Raw genomic sequence first — 12,891 nt, forward strand, 5'->3', positions numbered from 1 at the left:
TGTTGTAGCCCTATTTGATAAAATACTTTTTAGCAATTTATTATATTGTTTTACCCTAAGATAGCAAATCTTTGTTTTAATTTCAGACACGCTATGTCAATCAAATTAATCTAATTATATTTAGTTTTTTGTTTAATTTCATTTTAGCCCGGAATGAATATAATTATGTTTTAGACCGAATTGATAATATGTATGTTTTATTTTAATCCGATATCATTATATCTTCCAAATGAATTTACTTTTAATTTATTATATTTTAACTCGTTTATTTTTTTGTTTTAGTCTCATGACACTATATCGACCAAACAAATTTGCTTTCAATTTTTTATCGGTCTTTATTACTTTATTTTAATCTAAGGGTGCAAATTCAAGTAACTGTACTTAATTTATTATTTATTATTTATAATTGGATCAATAGTATAATTTTATTTAATATAGTATATATTTTTGTTTAAATCAAAACCATTAGATATATTACAATTCTATTTGTATTTATATAATTATATTGTGAATAATAATCTATTTATAAGAGTGTTTTATTTTAATATTACTATAATTACGATGACCATACCGACTACCAACCAAACTTTCATTATTTCATCTTTAATATAGATTGTTTTGTTTATCCTAGTTCAGTAGCATAATTTTTAAGGCGGATCAATAGTATTTATTTTTTTTTCTCTTAACCCGAGTCACATTATATCAACTAAATTCAACTAATTAAATTTAGTTTGCTTAAAATGATTTTAGTCTGAAATATCAATAAGAATAATATAAAACTAGATATGAATCAAAATTTAAAATAATTTTTTTTTAGCTTGGATAATTAATATATAGGATTTTATTTTATATTTTAATTATAATTTTGTGTTAGTTTGGATTAATTGTATAATATTATTTTTTTAACTTGGATGACTAATATATATATATATATATTTTTATCGTACTTCAATGATATATTTTTTTCCCGTATAAGTATTATTTATTATTTTTTCTTCATCCGAAGCACATTATATCAAACTAAATTCAACTAATTATATTTAGTTTGCTTAAATTGATTTTAGTCCGAAATATCAATAAGAGTGATATAAAACTAGATATGAATCAGAATTTAAAATTGGCAGCAGAAGTTGACTTTAATATCAATTAATAATTATATAGAATTAGATATGAAATAGAATTTAAATTAGTGGAGGAAAATGACTCCAATATCAATTAAAATTGGAATTAACTGATAGACCAACAGACCAATTATAATTAGAATAATAATTACGAGTAAAAAAGAACCTTGAGTATGACCGAGTATACCAAAACCGAATCAGGAATAGGTCCAGGTCCGAGTACTCTCCCGAGTAATATGAGTTTTAGAACACCGACTTTTATTAAAAAAAAATCTACTAAATAGGAGAAATTACACCATTGGGATACTTCGAATAAACTGGAGTACACGAAAAAAGCGTTACTGCTTAATACCTTTTTACTTCGATAAAGAAAATGGATGATGGATGAGTAGACTTCTCCTTTGGATTTAGGAAATAGTGGCAAAAGCCTATAAATGTGATATGGGACACGATGTAGGAAAGATCGGTGAAGGCTTATGTTTCAGTAAAAAAAAGTATGTTGAGGCTACGAAATCACTTGGTCAAAATTATTAGTGCATTTTTTTATTTTAGCGTTGGTATGCTTCTCTATAAACGCTGCAGAGTATAAGCTAAATTTAAAAGTCCCTAAATTTTATGTTTTTTTATTGTAAGATAATAACACATAAAAAAGGCTGCAGAGTATAAGCTAGATTCGACTACAGACAAGATTCGAAATACTACAAGAACATAACTTCATATTAAAGAGTTTGCACATGGATATCTCTATGATCGCAATACATAACAAATAAAACAGGTCTCTCAATAATAATCTGGAGCCTTATAAGCCCCCTTAAAAGTTTACAAACATGTATAAAAAAAAACCTATCCAAACTTGCTTTCAAAGTCACCAAGTGTCTCCGCTCGCATCATAATAAAATCATTGTACTCTTCATTAAATAGGCTGCCCATATCTTCTCCCAGTGCCTCAACAAAATTCATGTCACTTAGTGCCTCTCGCCAATTCACACCAACTGTATCACACTTCCACAAGTATTCTCTTAAAAGGACACGATATTCTTCAGCCATTACACTAGAATCTTCATTAAGAGGACAAACAGAATCGTCCAAATCTATATCAAGGTTTTTGGCTTTCACTTCCACGAATTTCCTGACACCCCTGAAATAGTCATTAAATGCTTCTTTCGTCTTGGCCAGTTTTTCCAGTGATGCAACAGAAACAGCACGTACATACAGTAACAGGATGGAGCAATTGAGGCGTATGTCTTCTGGAGTAACACCCGGGAAGTACTTAATATAATACTTTAAGAATACATACATTTCAATGAAGTCATCATGGCTGACATTAAGCAAAAACAATTTCACAAGTTGGTGGTGAACCAATCTTGTCGATGGAAATTTCACATGAGTAGGTGAAAAGTAGGTCATAAAAGACCTCATTTTATTGTTCTGAGCGGAAACATTTGTGTCAGGAATCCAACAATCAAGTATTAAACGATCAGAATGAGCTAAACTAGATCTTACTGGCTGAAATTTACTAAGAAACAAATGAGTACAGCTCAGCATTATTACCTGCGTAGGAGTAACAAATATCACGCTCCTTAGTATAGGTTAGTAAACATTTTTTTCCCAAGTTTTTTGATGAAAAAACATTAAATACAAGGCAGTTTGGTAAGCAGATTGTTACTGTTAATGAATGATCACCCCCCCCCCCAAATACAAAAACTAGTTACCTTCCCAAGCACATGCTGAGCAGCTTCATTACCCGCTTCAGAGCATTTGACGAGCAGGCCTTTGACATTTTGGAACCGGTAAATGTTCACAGGTTCCATCTTAACATCAAACTTGACAACCCTTAAAACTGATTTATCTTTCGCATACAAAAGAAAATCTCGACACCTGCAACAGAAAAAATGACAGAGACATGTCAGATATCCTGTCAGTGGCGGATCCAGAAGGTAAACCTCGTGGGGGCACCGTACAAGCATCCGGTTGTAATTTCTAAATTAATTATATAGTTAAATGTAACAGTTATAATTTTTTTGTAGTACTTACTCATGATGTCTACGAATAACATATATTTAGTTTAGAATGTTACAGTTTTATATTATGTATTCAGGTCCCACATAAAAAATATTTAAAAAAATAAATTGTGGGGGCACGTGACCCCAAGGGTCCAACTAGCATCCGCCCCTGCCTGTGTATGTAAATATGTATAAGATCTTTCCTTTCACTAAGAAAATGTGGCTATATTCATTTATCAATAATTTTATACTTGAAATAGCAGTTAAACAAAACATTATAAAAACTTTATACTAAAAATCAAAGCTTCATAACAGGTCAACCAAAGGCTGAAAAAAGGAAGTTTCATCGAGAGGGAGATTGACCAATGACCATTAAAAATGATACATCTCACAAGATATAGTACTCAATTGACCAGAGAGTACCCAGTGTGAATAAATCCCAGAAAGCTACACAAAATAGCGGAAAACAGTGGAGCAGTCTATTTGTTTAGCTGAACTCTAATAATAGTATAATACAGCAGAAAATGGTGGTGCGTGAATTTTACATAAATATCAAAATTTGTAAATGATAAGGCCAGCAGGGATCTTATATCCAAAGTACTAGCTCAATTCTCTACAACATATTATAAGTTAACAAGTTAGAATGTAATGTCTTACACAGCTATTATTTGGGCAAATTCTTCTGCTCCACCTGATGACTGCACCAACAGAAAGATGATATGAAAAAGCAGCTCACAGGGCAGGTCTTTCATTGTCGCCATTGCCTACACAGTTCAAGTTACAAATGATTAATATAACTACACAACATCACATTTACTGTTGTAGGGAACTTGTAGTTGCAGAGTAATAAACTATCATAGCACTTTTTTATTAATATCATTAATACAATCATCATTTAATCAAATAAATAATATTGTAAGGGATAAAAGACGAACCATGTATTATCATAAATAATAATAATAAATAAATAAATAAAACTGCCTATAAAGATTTTAGACACCTTAAAACAATTTGTTTGATAACAACACTCTTACCGGAGTCTTTCTTTGAAACCTGGAATTACAACAATCACAGCATAGCACACACTTGAACTACTGTTTTTACTGTACCCAAATGACAAAAATTTGGTCACCTACAACGTAATAAATAAGCACCAAGATAAATACTCAAACCACTTAAAGTTAAAAGCTATCCCAAACACTCTAAATTTGATTATATCTACACAACCGTTTCAAATGCTCTTAAATTTATTCCAAATCCTCTAAATTAGATTAAATATACACAACCGACCTAAGGTGCACTCAGGAAACATGGATCTCATTTCCACATTATTTGTTTGGGATACACGAGTACTATAAAATCTCCATTCCAGAATTCATATTTATAATATACTGTTTAAGTATTCATGTAACACCAAATTCAATTGCTATTTAAAAAAAATGGAATCATAACATTTGGAATTCAATCTGAACTTTCTTTAAGAATTAGTTTGAAGTATACAATGTCAAATCTATGCTAACATAACAAATACTCCAAAATACAAAAGTACAGGTAGTCATCAATGTATAACAAAACCTTATCTAATTATCATGATCTACAGACACTTGAGCATGTTGAACATTTCGGATGTGCCATTCATAACTTTTCACACCCTTCAGGACTTAGAATCAAAATATAGCTAGGGATTCACATACATAACATTGATTTGTACACTAATAATCAGAAAATAAAATAAAAAACTTAAATTCATATAGCTCCATCTGTGCATGCTATCTATTCTACAAACATCGTTTGGGCAGGACCTCTAAACTCATTCCGTTACTTTGTTGATCGAGTGGTTGAAATTTAATCACTATAACTGCCATCTACATGAGTAAAACTCAATATCTTCAATCCATCGTAGAAAAACTCAAGCTAAATAGCATAAGAAATAATCATTCACAAATTAACCATAGAAATTTGAATAACGCATCAACATAAGTCTTCAACTATAATATCCAAATTACTAATTTTAAAAATTTATTTAAATAACACAAATCTGTCGAAATACTATACGTAGAAAATAAATATATACAAACTATATACATTGGTAGAGTAAATATTTGATAATAGATTTTGAGAGATAAACATGAAGATCGAGAGAGATATTGACCTATTTATCAATCTGAGAAAGAAAGAGCAGGCTGATACTTGCTTATCGCTTATAAATATATGTATATGTGTATATAAAGTCAGAGAGAGGCCACCGGTATCAGAGTGAAATGTTATTTGTTATTAATAGTTTATATTATTTGTTTTGGTAACTAAAATGAGAAATTTTATCACTTAACTATCTTGGATATGGGCCAATTCCAAATCCAAATTCTATTAACTCCCCCGTAGAGCTAATTTTACCAAATACATTATTTCCCTGGAATGCTCGCAAAAAGTCATAAATTTTGATGAACCCTAGAACAAGAACACTGTTTATTAAAGAAATTACATGTTAATTATTAATTAATATCAATGAAAACTTAATTAAACCATGAATGAAGCATTTAGGCCAATGTGCTGCAAGATTAGGTTGTACTTTTAGAAATTAAAGTAGACAAAGAAAGACTTCAAAACCCATATTTATTGTGGTTACTGCATTTTACAAGCAACAAATCTTTCTGAGTTTACTGGAGATCTAAATGTTGGCAATCAACATTTAATAACATCAATGAAACTTATTTACCCTATATCGACAAACAATCAAGATAAGCCCAAGTCAGTCAAATTTTAACAAATTAGAAATCAATAACACTTGCTCATATCATGGGAATCCCAAATCAAATATTAATGATTGAATTACATATCTGCAACATATACTCCGCAATAAATCAACAAATTTATATTAAACGAAGAAATCATTAATATTTTATAACCACAAGCTGTAACAATCACTTAAAAAACACAAAATCGATAAGAAATATCTATAAATAGATTTATTAGTTAACAATATAGATATAGAGGGGGGGGGACAGAGATCTCACAGATAAAAAATACTCGATGGGTGAACCGACTATAAGATTGTTATCGGCAACTTCGGGAAAGATGTGTTGAAGTGAAACAGATAATTAGGTGTAACTTATATAGGGTCAAAGTTTTTAAGCCGGGTCGTTTCTCAAGTTTCTCCCAAACAATGTGACCCGGTTTGATTTCAAAAAATTACACCCAGGTCTCTTAATTTAAGAAAAATATCAAACAAATAACAATTTACTATGTAAATCCTCCTTCTACTAATAATAATAATAACAACAACATTATTATTATTATTACTATTATTTTGTTGTTGTTGTTATTATTATTATTATTATTCTCGTACAGTTGTGTTCTCGTTCTGTTAATGTTCACATTATGTTATTGTTATGGTAATTGTATTGTTATTATTATTGTTATTGTTATTGTTATCTTATTGTTACTGTCATTGTTAAATAGCATAAAAATTAACCATAAAAATTTGAATAACGCATCAACTTAAGTCTTCAATTATAATATCCAAATCACAAATTTCTAAAAAATTCAAAAAACACAAATCTATAGAAACACTACAGGTAGAAAATTAATAGATACAAACTATATATATTGGTAGATTAAATAGATGTTAATAAATCTAGAAAGATAAACATGAAGATAGAGAAAAGATTTTTATCTTATTTATCAATACGAGATTAAAGAAAGAGCAAGGTGATACTTATTTAAAAATATATGTATCTTTGCATATATTGGGTGAGCCGTGAGAGCGAGGCGACTAGTACAAGAATTAAAGAGTGTCCTAAGAGATGCCTTAAAAATATTAAAAAATATGATGTTCTAGTAATTTTAGGATAATATTCTCATGTATGCACTCCAACAACAATGCCTTATAGTTGTGTCTTATCATTAAAAGAATATTATATTTGAATTATATTTGGAGGGAATGAAAAAGATGAGAGAGAAGATATGTGTAAAAAAATGAGGGAAGTAAATTTTTTATTAAACAAATTGAAATAAGGCATGTCTAGTGTAGCCTTAAAAATGAGGCATGTGATTGATGTCCTAGTGTTTTAAGGCACCACTAGGACATTGTTGGAGTACCTAGTTATTCAAAATGCCTCAAACTATATTTTAAGACAACAATTTAAGGCACTATTGGACTTGCTCTTAGAAAGCCTAATATTATCGATAGTTTATGGAGTACTTGCCTAAACCTCAGATTGCTTGTCAGTTTTCAGTTCTTTGAACGTGTTCTTGGAACCTCAATCGTTTTTCAAGAAAAGGAAAAGATTCATCTTGGTTCCATCTCATACTTGGGCGGTTTTACAAAACTCGTGGTCGAGTTCTCCTACAAGGAGAGAATGATAAGGAACGAAAATAAAGAACTAATATATATGTTATGGGTGGCCATCGGAGGGCTCCCTTATATAAAGCTCCGTAAATATTCATTTTTCATTATATATAGTTACTCTCTCCGTTCCATCCAATTGTATACAGTTTTTTTTCAATGTTTGACCCGCATTTTAAGGTGAATATAAAGTATACATACATAATTTATTTCTGAATTTTTTTTGTATTAAACTTTAAACAACAAATTTTTATTCAAAAGAAAAAAAATTAAAAACTATTTAAAGAACTATACTTTGAAGGAGTCTTAGTTGTCGAGCCCCCGTCCCCCAATTTATACTACCTAGAGTGACAGAGGGAGTACAAAGTTTAATTACCAAATAAAAAACGAAGTTGCACAATTTTTTTATTTAAAATATTATTGAAATTTGATAAAATAGTTTAAAATTTAAAGTGGTTCTGTTGTAGAATCACAGTAAATTCACACTTATCCAAAATTATTCCACAGTAGAATCAAATTTAAAATCAATTTTTCTTTTCAAATTTCAACCTGTTAAACTTTTTATTATATTTTAATATAATTATTATCCTACACTAGCAACGAATTTGATGAAATTCTATAATAGAATCAAGGGTTCTCTACGGTTCTCTATATAAGAGGGTTCTCTCTTGAAGAAAGGCCTACATGTTATTAAGTAGTTTATAATATTTTAATTTGGAGATAAATAAAGTATTTATCTATATGTTTTTATAAACTTAGAGGATAAACTCTTTCGTATACTATGATAGGAGATGAAGCCGTTAAATAGGCATATAAACCCTTTGTTAGTTATTCTGAGTTAATACAACTAAGAATAATATCTATGAATTAGCTAAGAATCAAAGAACGTAATCTCTAAACTAGGAAACAAACATTACAGCTACTGTACAATAACTTCCCAAATAATTTCTAACTCGATTCCTATTTTTCTACACCCCATCAAGTCGGACAGAAGATATCTTTCATGGACAGCTTTTCAATTAAGTTCTCAAATTTCTTTGTTGGTAACGCGTTGGTGATAATATGTGCAATCTGGTCTCCGGTGGGAACATAAGGCACACAAACTAGTCCGTTCTCCAATTTTTCTTTTATAAAATGCTTATCACTTTCTAAGTATTTGGATCTCTCGTGAAGGACTGGATTATGAGCTATCAAAATAGCCGATTTTTTGTCACAATATGCCTTCATTGGTAATTTTATTCTCATCCTTGGCTTTTCCAAAAGTCTTTTAATCCACAATATCTCACAAATTCCAAGTACAACTGCTTCAAATTCAGCTTCAACCTATTTCGTGCTACCACACTCTGCTTCTTGTTGCGCCAAGTTGTTAAGTTTCCTCTTACGTAGGTGGAATAACCTGAAGTTGATCTTTTATCAATAACACTTCCTGCCCAGCATCGGTGTAAACTTCTACTCCGACAAACTCGTTTTCTAAACAATAGTCTCTTTCTTGGTGTACCTTTTGAGTAGGGCTGCAAATGAAAAGATCGGTTTGTGAACAAAACTCGGGATCAGCTCGTTTAAGTGAACTCGACTCGGTTTGTTTCCTTAAACGAGCTGAGCTTGTACATGAAAATGAGCTCGGATGATTAAATGAGCCGAGCTGAGCTTATTGTCTATTCGGCTCGTTTAGCTCGGACTCGGCTCAAACTCGATAACTCGACTCGGCTTGGATAAAGTTTATATATATTACACATATTAAATTATTATTAACCACCTAAATATTTTATTAGTACATTTTTTCATCATTTATTAATAATTTAATTGTTTTAAAAATTTTGTTTATTTTTCTATATTTAAAACTTAGTTTTTTCGTAACGAAACTAGCAAACATAATTATCATGATATATTGATCCCCGGTTCTTTGTATTTTCATAAACACTATTAAATAATTTGTAATTTACAAAAATCAAATTTAAGTAAAATATCAAGGGGTCCGGTCCTGACAACGGGGCTCGTTCAATCTTTAATCCAACGGCGTACAAACTGTTTGTTGTCTAAAATCTCCCGAGCAAGGTTGGCTCCCAAACAACAAAACATAATAAAATTTCGACATCGACAGTTTAAAAAGTAATATACGATTTCTAAAGTTACAAATGTCTTAATAATTTAGAATAAAATTGTATGTATTCGTAAAACTCGTCTTCAAAAATAAAATGATATAGATCCAGAAACAAGTGTAGAGTGTGCGTATATTATTGTAAGATAAGACTAGTATTTGATCTCGATACAACTTGTAAAATTATAATATACTTTAAGGTTGGTCGATTGAAAAATTTATGCAACCTATTAATGGATAACTCGACTCGACTCGAGTTCGGCTCATCTCGGTTGTTCATGAACAAACTCGTGTTTGGCTCGGGCTCGGCTCCTTCCGAGCTTGAACATCACTTTCGGCTCGGTTATTAAACTTGGCTCGGCTTATTTTAAAAAAAATAAAGCCCGGCTCGACTCGGCTCGAACAGAACTCAGCTCAGTCTGTTCGTTTGCAGCTCTACTTTTGAGTACCATAGCACCCACTTGAATATATCAAAATGTTGAACTCCATGATAATGCATAAATTGACTTACACCACTTACTGCAAATGCAACATCCGGCCGAGTGTGTAACAAATATATTAGTTTTCCCAGAAGTTGTTGATACTGCTCTTTGTTCACTTGTTATTCCAAGGTTGCAGGCTGAAGCTTTATATTGGCTCCCATAGGTGTTTTCAACACGTTTACATCCGAGTAGACCATTTTCATGTCACAGATCCAAAACAAACTTGTGCCGTGAGAAAACATTTCACTAGTAGATCGTTAACGTGTTGATTCCAGATTATCCGTAAAAATTCTTAAATTCCATCCTAATGTCGAAGTTGACAAGTTTGAGAATGATTCCATTTCCCAGAGTAAAAAAAAAATTGCAACAGAAACAAAAGATTTGCCGCCACAAATTAAAGACCTTGCGAATGTAAATTCGTCTAAATGTTCCCCATTAACTAAAAACAATCGAAAACTATCTTCTTGGAAATGCCCGGATTTTATAAATAACAAATACACACTTGAAGAACTGCACACACAACATCAAAAACTTTGAATTAAAGGTAACTAACAACGGAAAACGATAGATCAGAAGCTCCAAAACAGGCACAATCAATAGCTGAAAAGAGTTTTACAAAGAGGACAGGGGATGCCCCAAGTGTCTTATTGCATATTACTTCGAACGGTGAACCCAACTAGCACTTTCTAGTATAAACATATGTGTGCCCTACTCAGTTATGCTACCTACGTGAGCATTACACCAAAAAAAATGGTATTTAATTTACCAGAGAGTACCTACTGGGAAGAAAGCCTAGTAAGATACACAAAAGAAGGGGCAAAAAGTGAAATGAGTTTATTTACTCAGCACCAAAGGGTGATTGAACCCCCTAAATTGTATGAATTTTCATATGTAAACTAAATAAATAAAGTGAAACCCTTAAATACTTTTTTTAAATCTTTTTTTTCTTAAAATATGCTTACTGCCTCCCTAACCAACATAAAATCAGGCAAAGATGACAACTAGCAATAAGTTTAGCAAAAAATATTTGAAGAACTCTATTTGACCAGCACACAACTATTTTAGTAATGAATATTTAATTCTTAAGCATTCAAATACGTAACTTTGTGTACGAGAAAATTACCAACTTATTCTTTGTAAGCCTTGTTATGAAATCAGGAAAGCAATGACAAAGGAAGAAAAAAAATGGCATGATGAGTAAAATAAGACAATGGTGAGGCCGTACAACAAATTCACATAATATACAGGCAGTACAGACTTGGAAGGCTTAGAATGTAATGTCTTACACAGATAAGATCCTTGCAAAATCAGCCGCTCCGACTGGCGACTGCACCAACAAAAGTATAATTTGATACAGTGGTTCATAGGGCAGCTCTGCCATTGTTGCCATTTTAAAAAAAGTTCAAGCTGCAAGTACAGCTGATTCAAAAGACTAAACATCACATTTACTGACACATGGACTTGTATTCAGAGACTAGTAAAACATTCTTGCACTTCTTCGGATATCATTCGTACAAGCATTGTTTAAATAGTTTTAAAAGCACAGGAGATGAATCATGTATTAAGGTGTATACTTGCTAACGAAAAAATGCCACCAACGATTTTAGACACCTCAAGAAAATAGTTTCAACAGTAACATCATTCTTACCGATTGATTTCTACATGGCTTAATACTAATGGAGTTAATTGGGTGTTTATATTGAAGAAAACTTTTCATTGACCACTCTCGATGTGTGGGATTTCGGTTGACACCCTAACAAATTGTTTGTCTTTAACTCAAGTGGTAATTTATCTGATATAGCAATTATCTTACACGTTATTACCCTGCTGAACAGGTCGCAAGGGTAGTACAAGTAAGACTTTCAACACGAGACTCCACATTGATCTTTATTTGCAAGTACACTGATCTCTACTCACTATCTCCACATACGCGAGTTCAGTGAGGGCTTCTACACAATACAGTTGCAGTCAACTACCCTTGATTCGACTGCATGCACCTTGACTCCATATTATTATGACATCGTTAAACTAAGCTCAGACTAAAATGTCTTTGAACATCTATCAAAAGGTCTCATACTAATAATATTTCTAATGGAATAGTAATGGAGATTACTAGTTTCTTATATTTAAGAGAACTCTTTGATTTTTTAGTGTAGGACTTGGGTTGACACTGCAACGAGAATATCCAAGTTGAGACTTTATTTACGATAAATCTAGAAGGGGAGTAAATCATTAAAGAAACATTACCAAGAGATGGATAGAAGAAACATATGCATATGCTAGACCTTGATTACAGCTACCTAGACATAATGCCTAACAAAAAATTGATTCAGTGCAATCATCATTACCCAACTGGTCTACTGCATAACTTCACTTCACTTTTTTTTTATTTAACAAAAGAAAAAAACAAACTTTGCCTTGATTTACATTAATATACAATTTTCATTAATGTACATTATTGGTACTAGTTCAAAGACAGGGGGGGATGTAAGTATGAAACTGAAGCATGTGTAATAAAATAAAGATAAAAACAAACAATTGAAGAATAATAAAAACATGATGAACATAAGACAAAGAATTGGAACAGAACAAGTTACCTCGTAATATGTATGCGCATATATAGATACATGAAGAACAGGGTTTTGGTGACATTGCCGATCATCGGACCGTATAACACTGCCGTACCCTCCTCTTTTCCAATTGCAATTTCATTATTATAATTTTGTCGAATTTATTGCAAATATACTATTTTAATTATTTAATAATTATACTATGTTGAATGTGCTGACTATATGCTGACTGTACCAATAGTGACAGTGACGTGGCAGCTAACGTGGAAAGT

The 12,891-nt window shown here is 31.4% G+C and overlaps 1 protein-coding gene across 1 annotated transcript; it reads right to left on the minus strand.

Moving 5' to 3' along the window:
* Positions 1-1,858: 1,858 nt before the first annotated feature.
* On the minus strand, positions 1,859-12,755 carry LOC141717748 (uncharacterized). Its single transcript, XM_074519937.1, has 4 exons — positions 12,647-12,755; positions 3,782-3,888; positions 2,834-2,999; positions 1,859-2,672 (listed from the first exon to the last, which is right to left on the minus strand). The coding sequence occupies exons 2-4, from the start codon at positions 3,883-3,885 to the stop codon at positions 1,965-1,967; spliced, it is 978 nt and encodes a 325-aa protein (XP_074376038.1). The 5' UTR covers positions 3,886-3,888; positions 12,647-12,755; the 3' UTR covers positions 1,859-1,964.
* Positions 12,756-12,891: the final 136 nt, after the last annotated feature.

This window comes from Apium graveolens, chromosome 4 (assembly GCF_009905375.1).
Source record: "Apium graveolens cultivar Ventura chromosome 4, ASM990537v1, whole genome shotgun sequence".
NCBI lineage: Eukaryota > Viridiplantae > Streptophyta > Magnoliopsida > Apiales > Apiaceae > Apium > Apium graveolens.

What these genes read in the sequence shown, in the direction of transcription:
- LOC141717748 (XM_074519937.1), bottom strand. Translation starts at nt 3,885, where the DNA reads ATGGCGACAATGAAAGACCTGCCCTGTGAGCTGCTTTTTCATATCATC. An exon ending in TTTGCCCAAATAATAGCTGT is followed by an intron (nt 3,000 to 3,781) that starts GTAAGACATTAC and finishes TTTCTGTTGCAG; the next exon opens with GTGTCGAGATTTTCTTTTGT. An exon ending in CTCAGCATGTGCTTGGGAAG is followed by an intron (nt 2,673 to 2,833) that starts GTAACTAGTTTT and finishes ACTCCTACGCAG; the next exon opens with GTAATAATGCTGAGCTGTAC.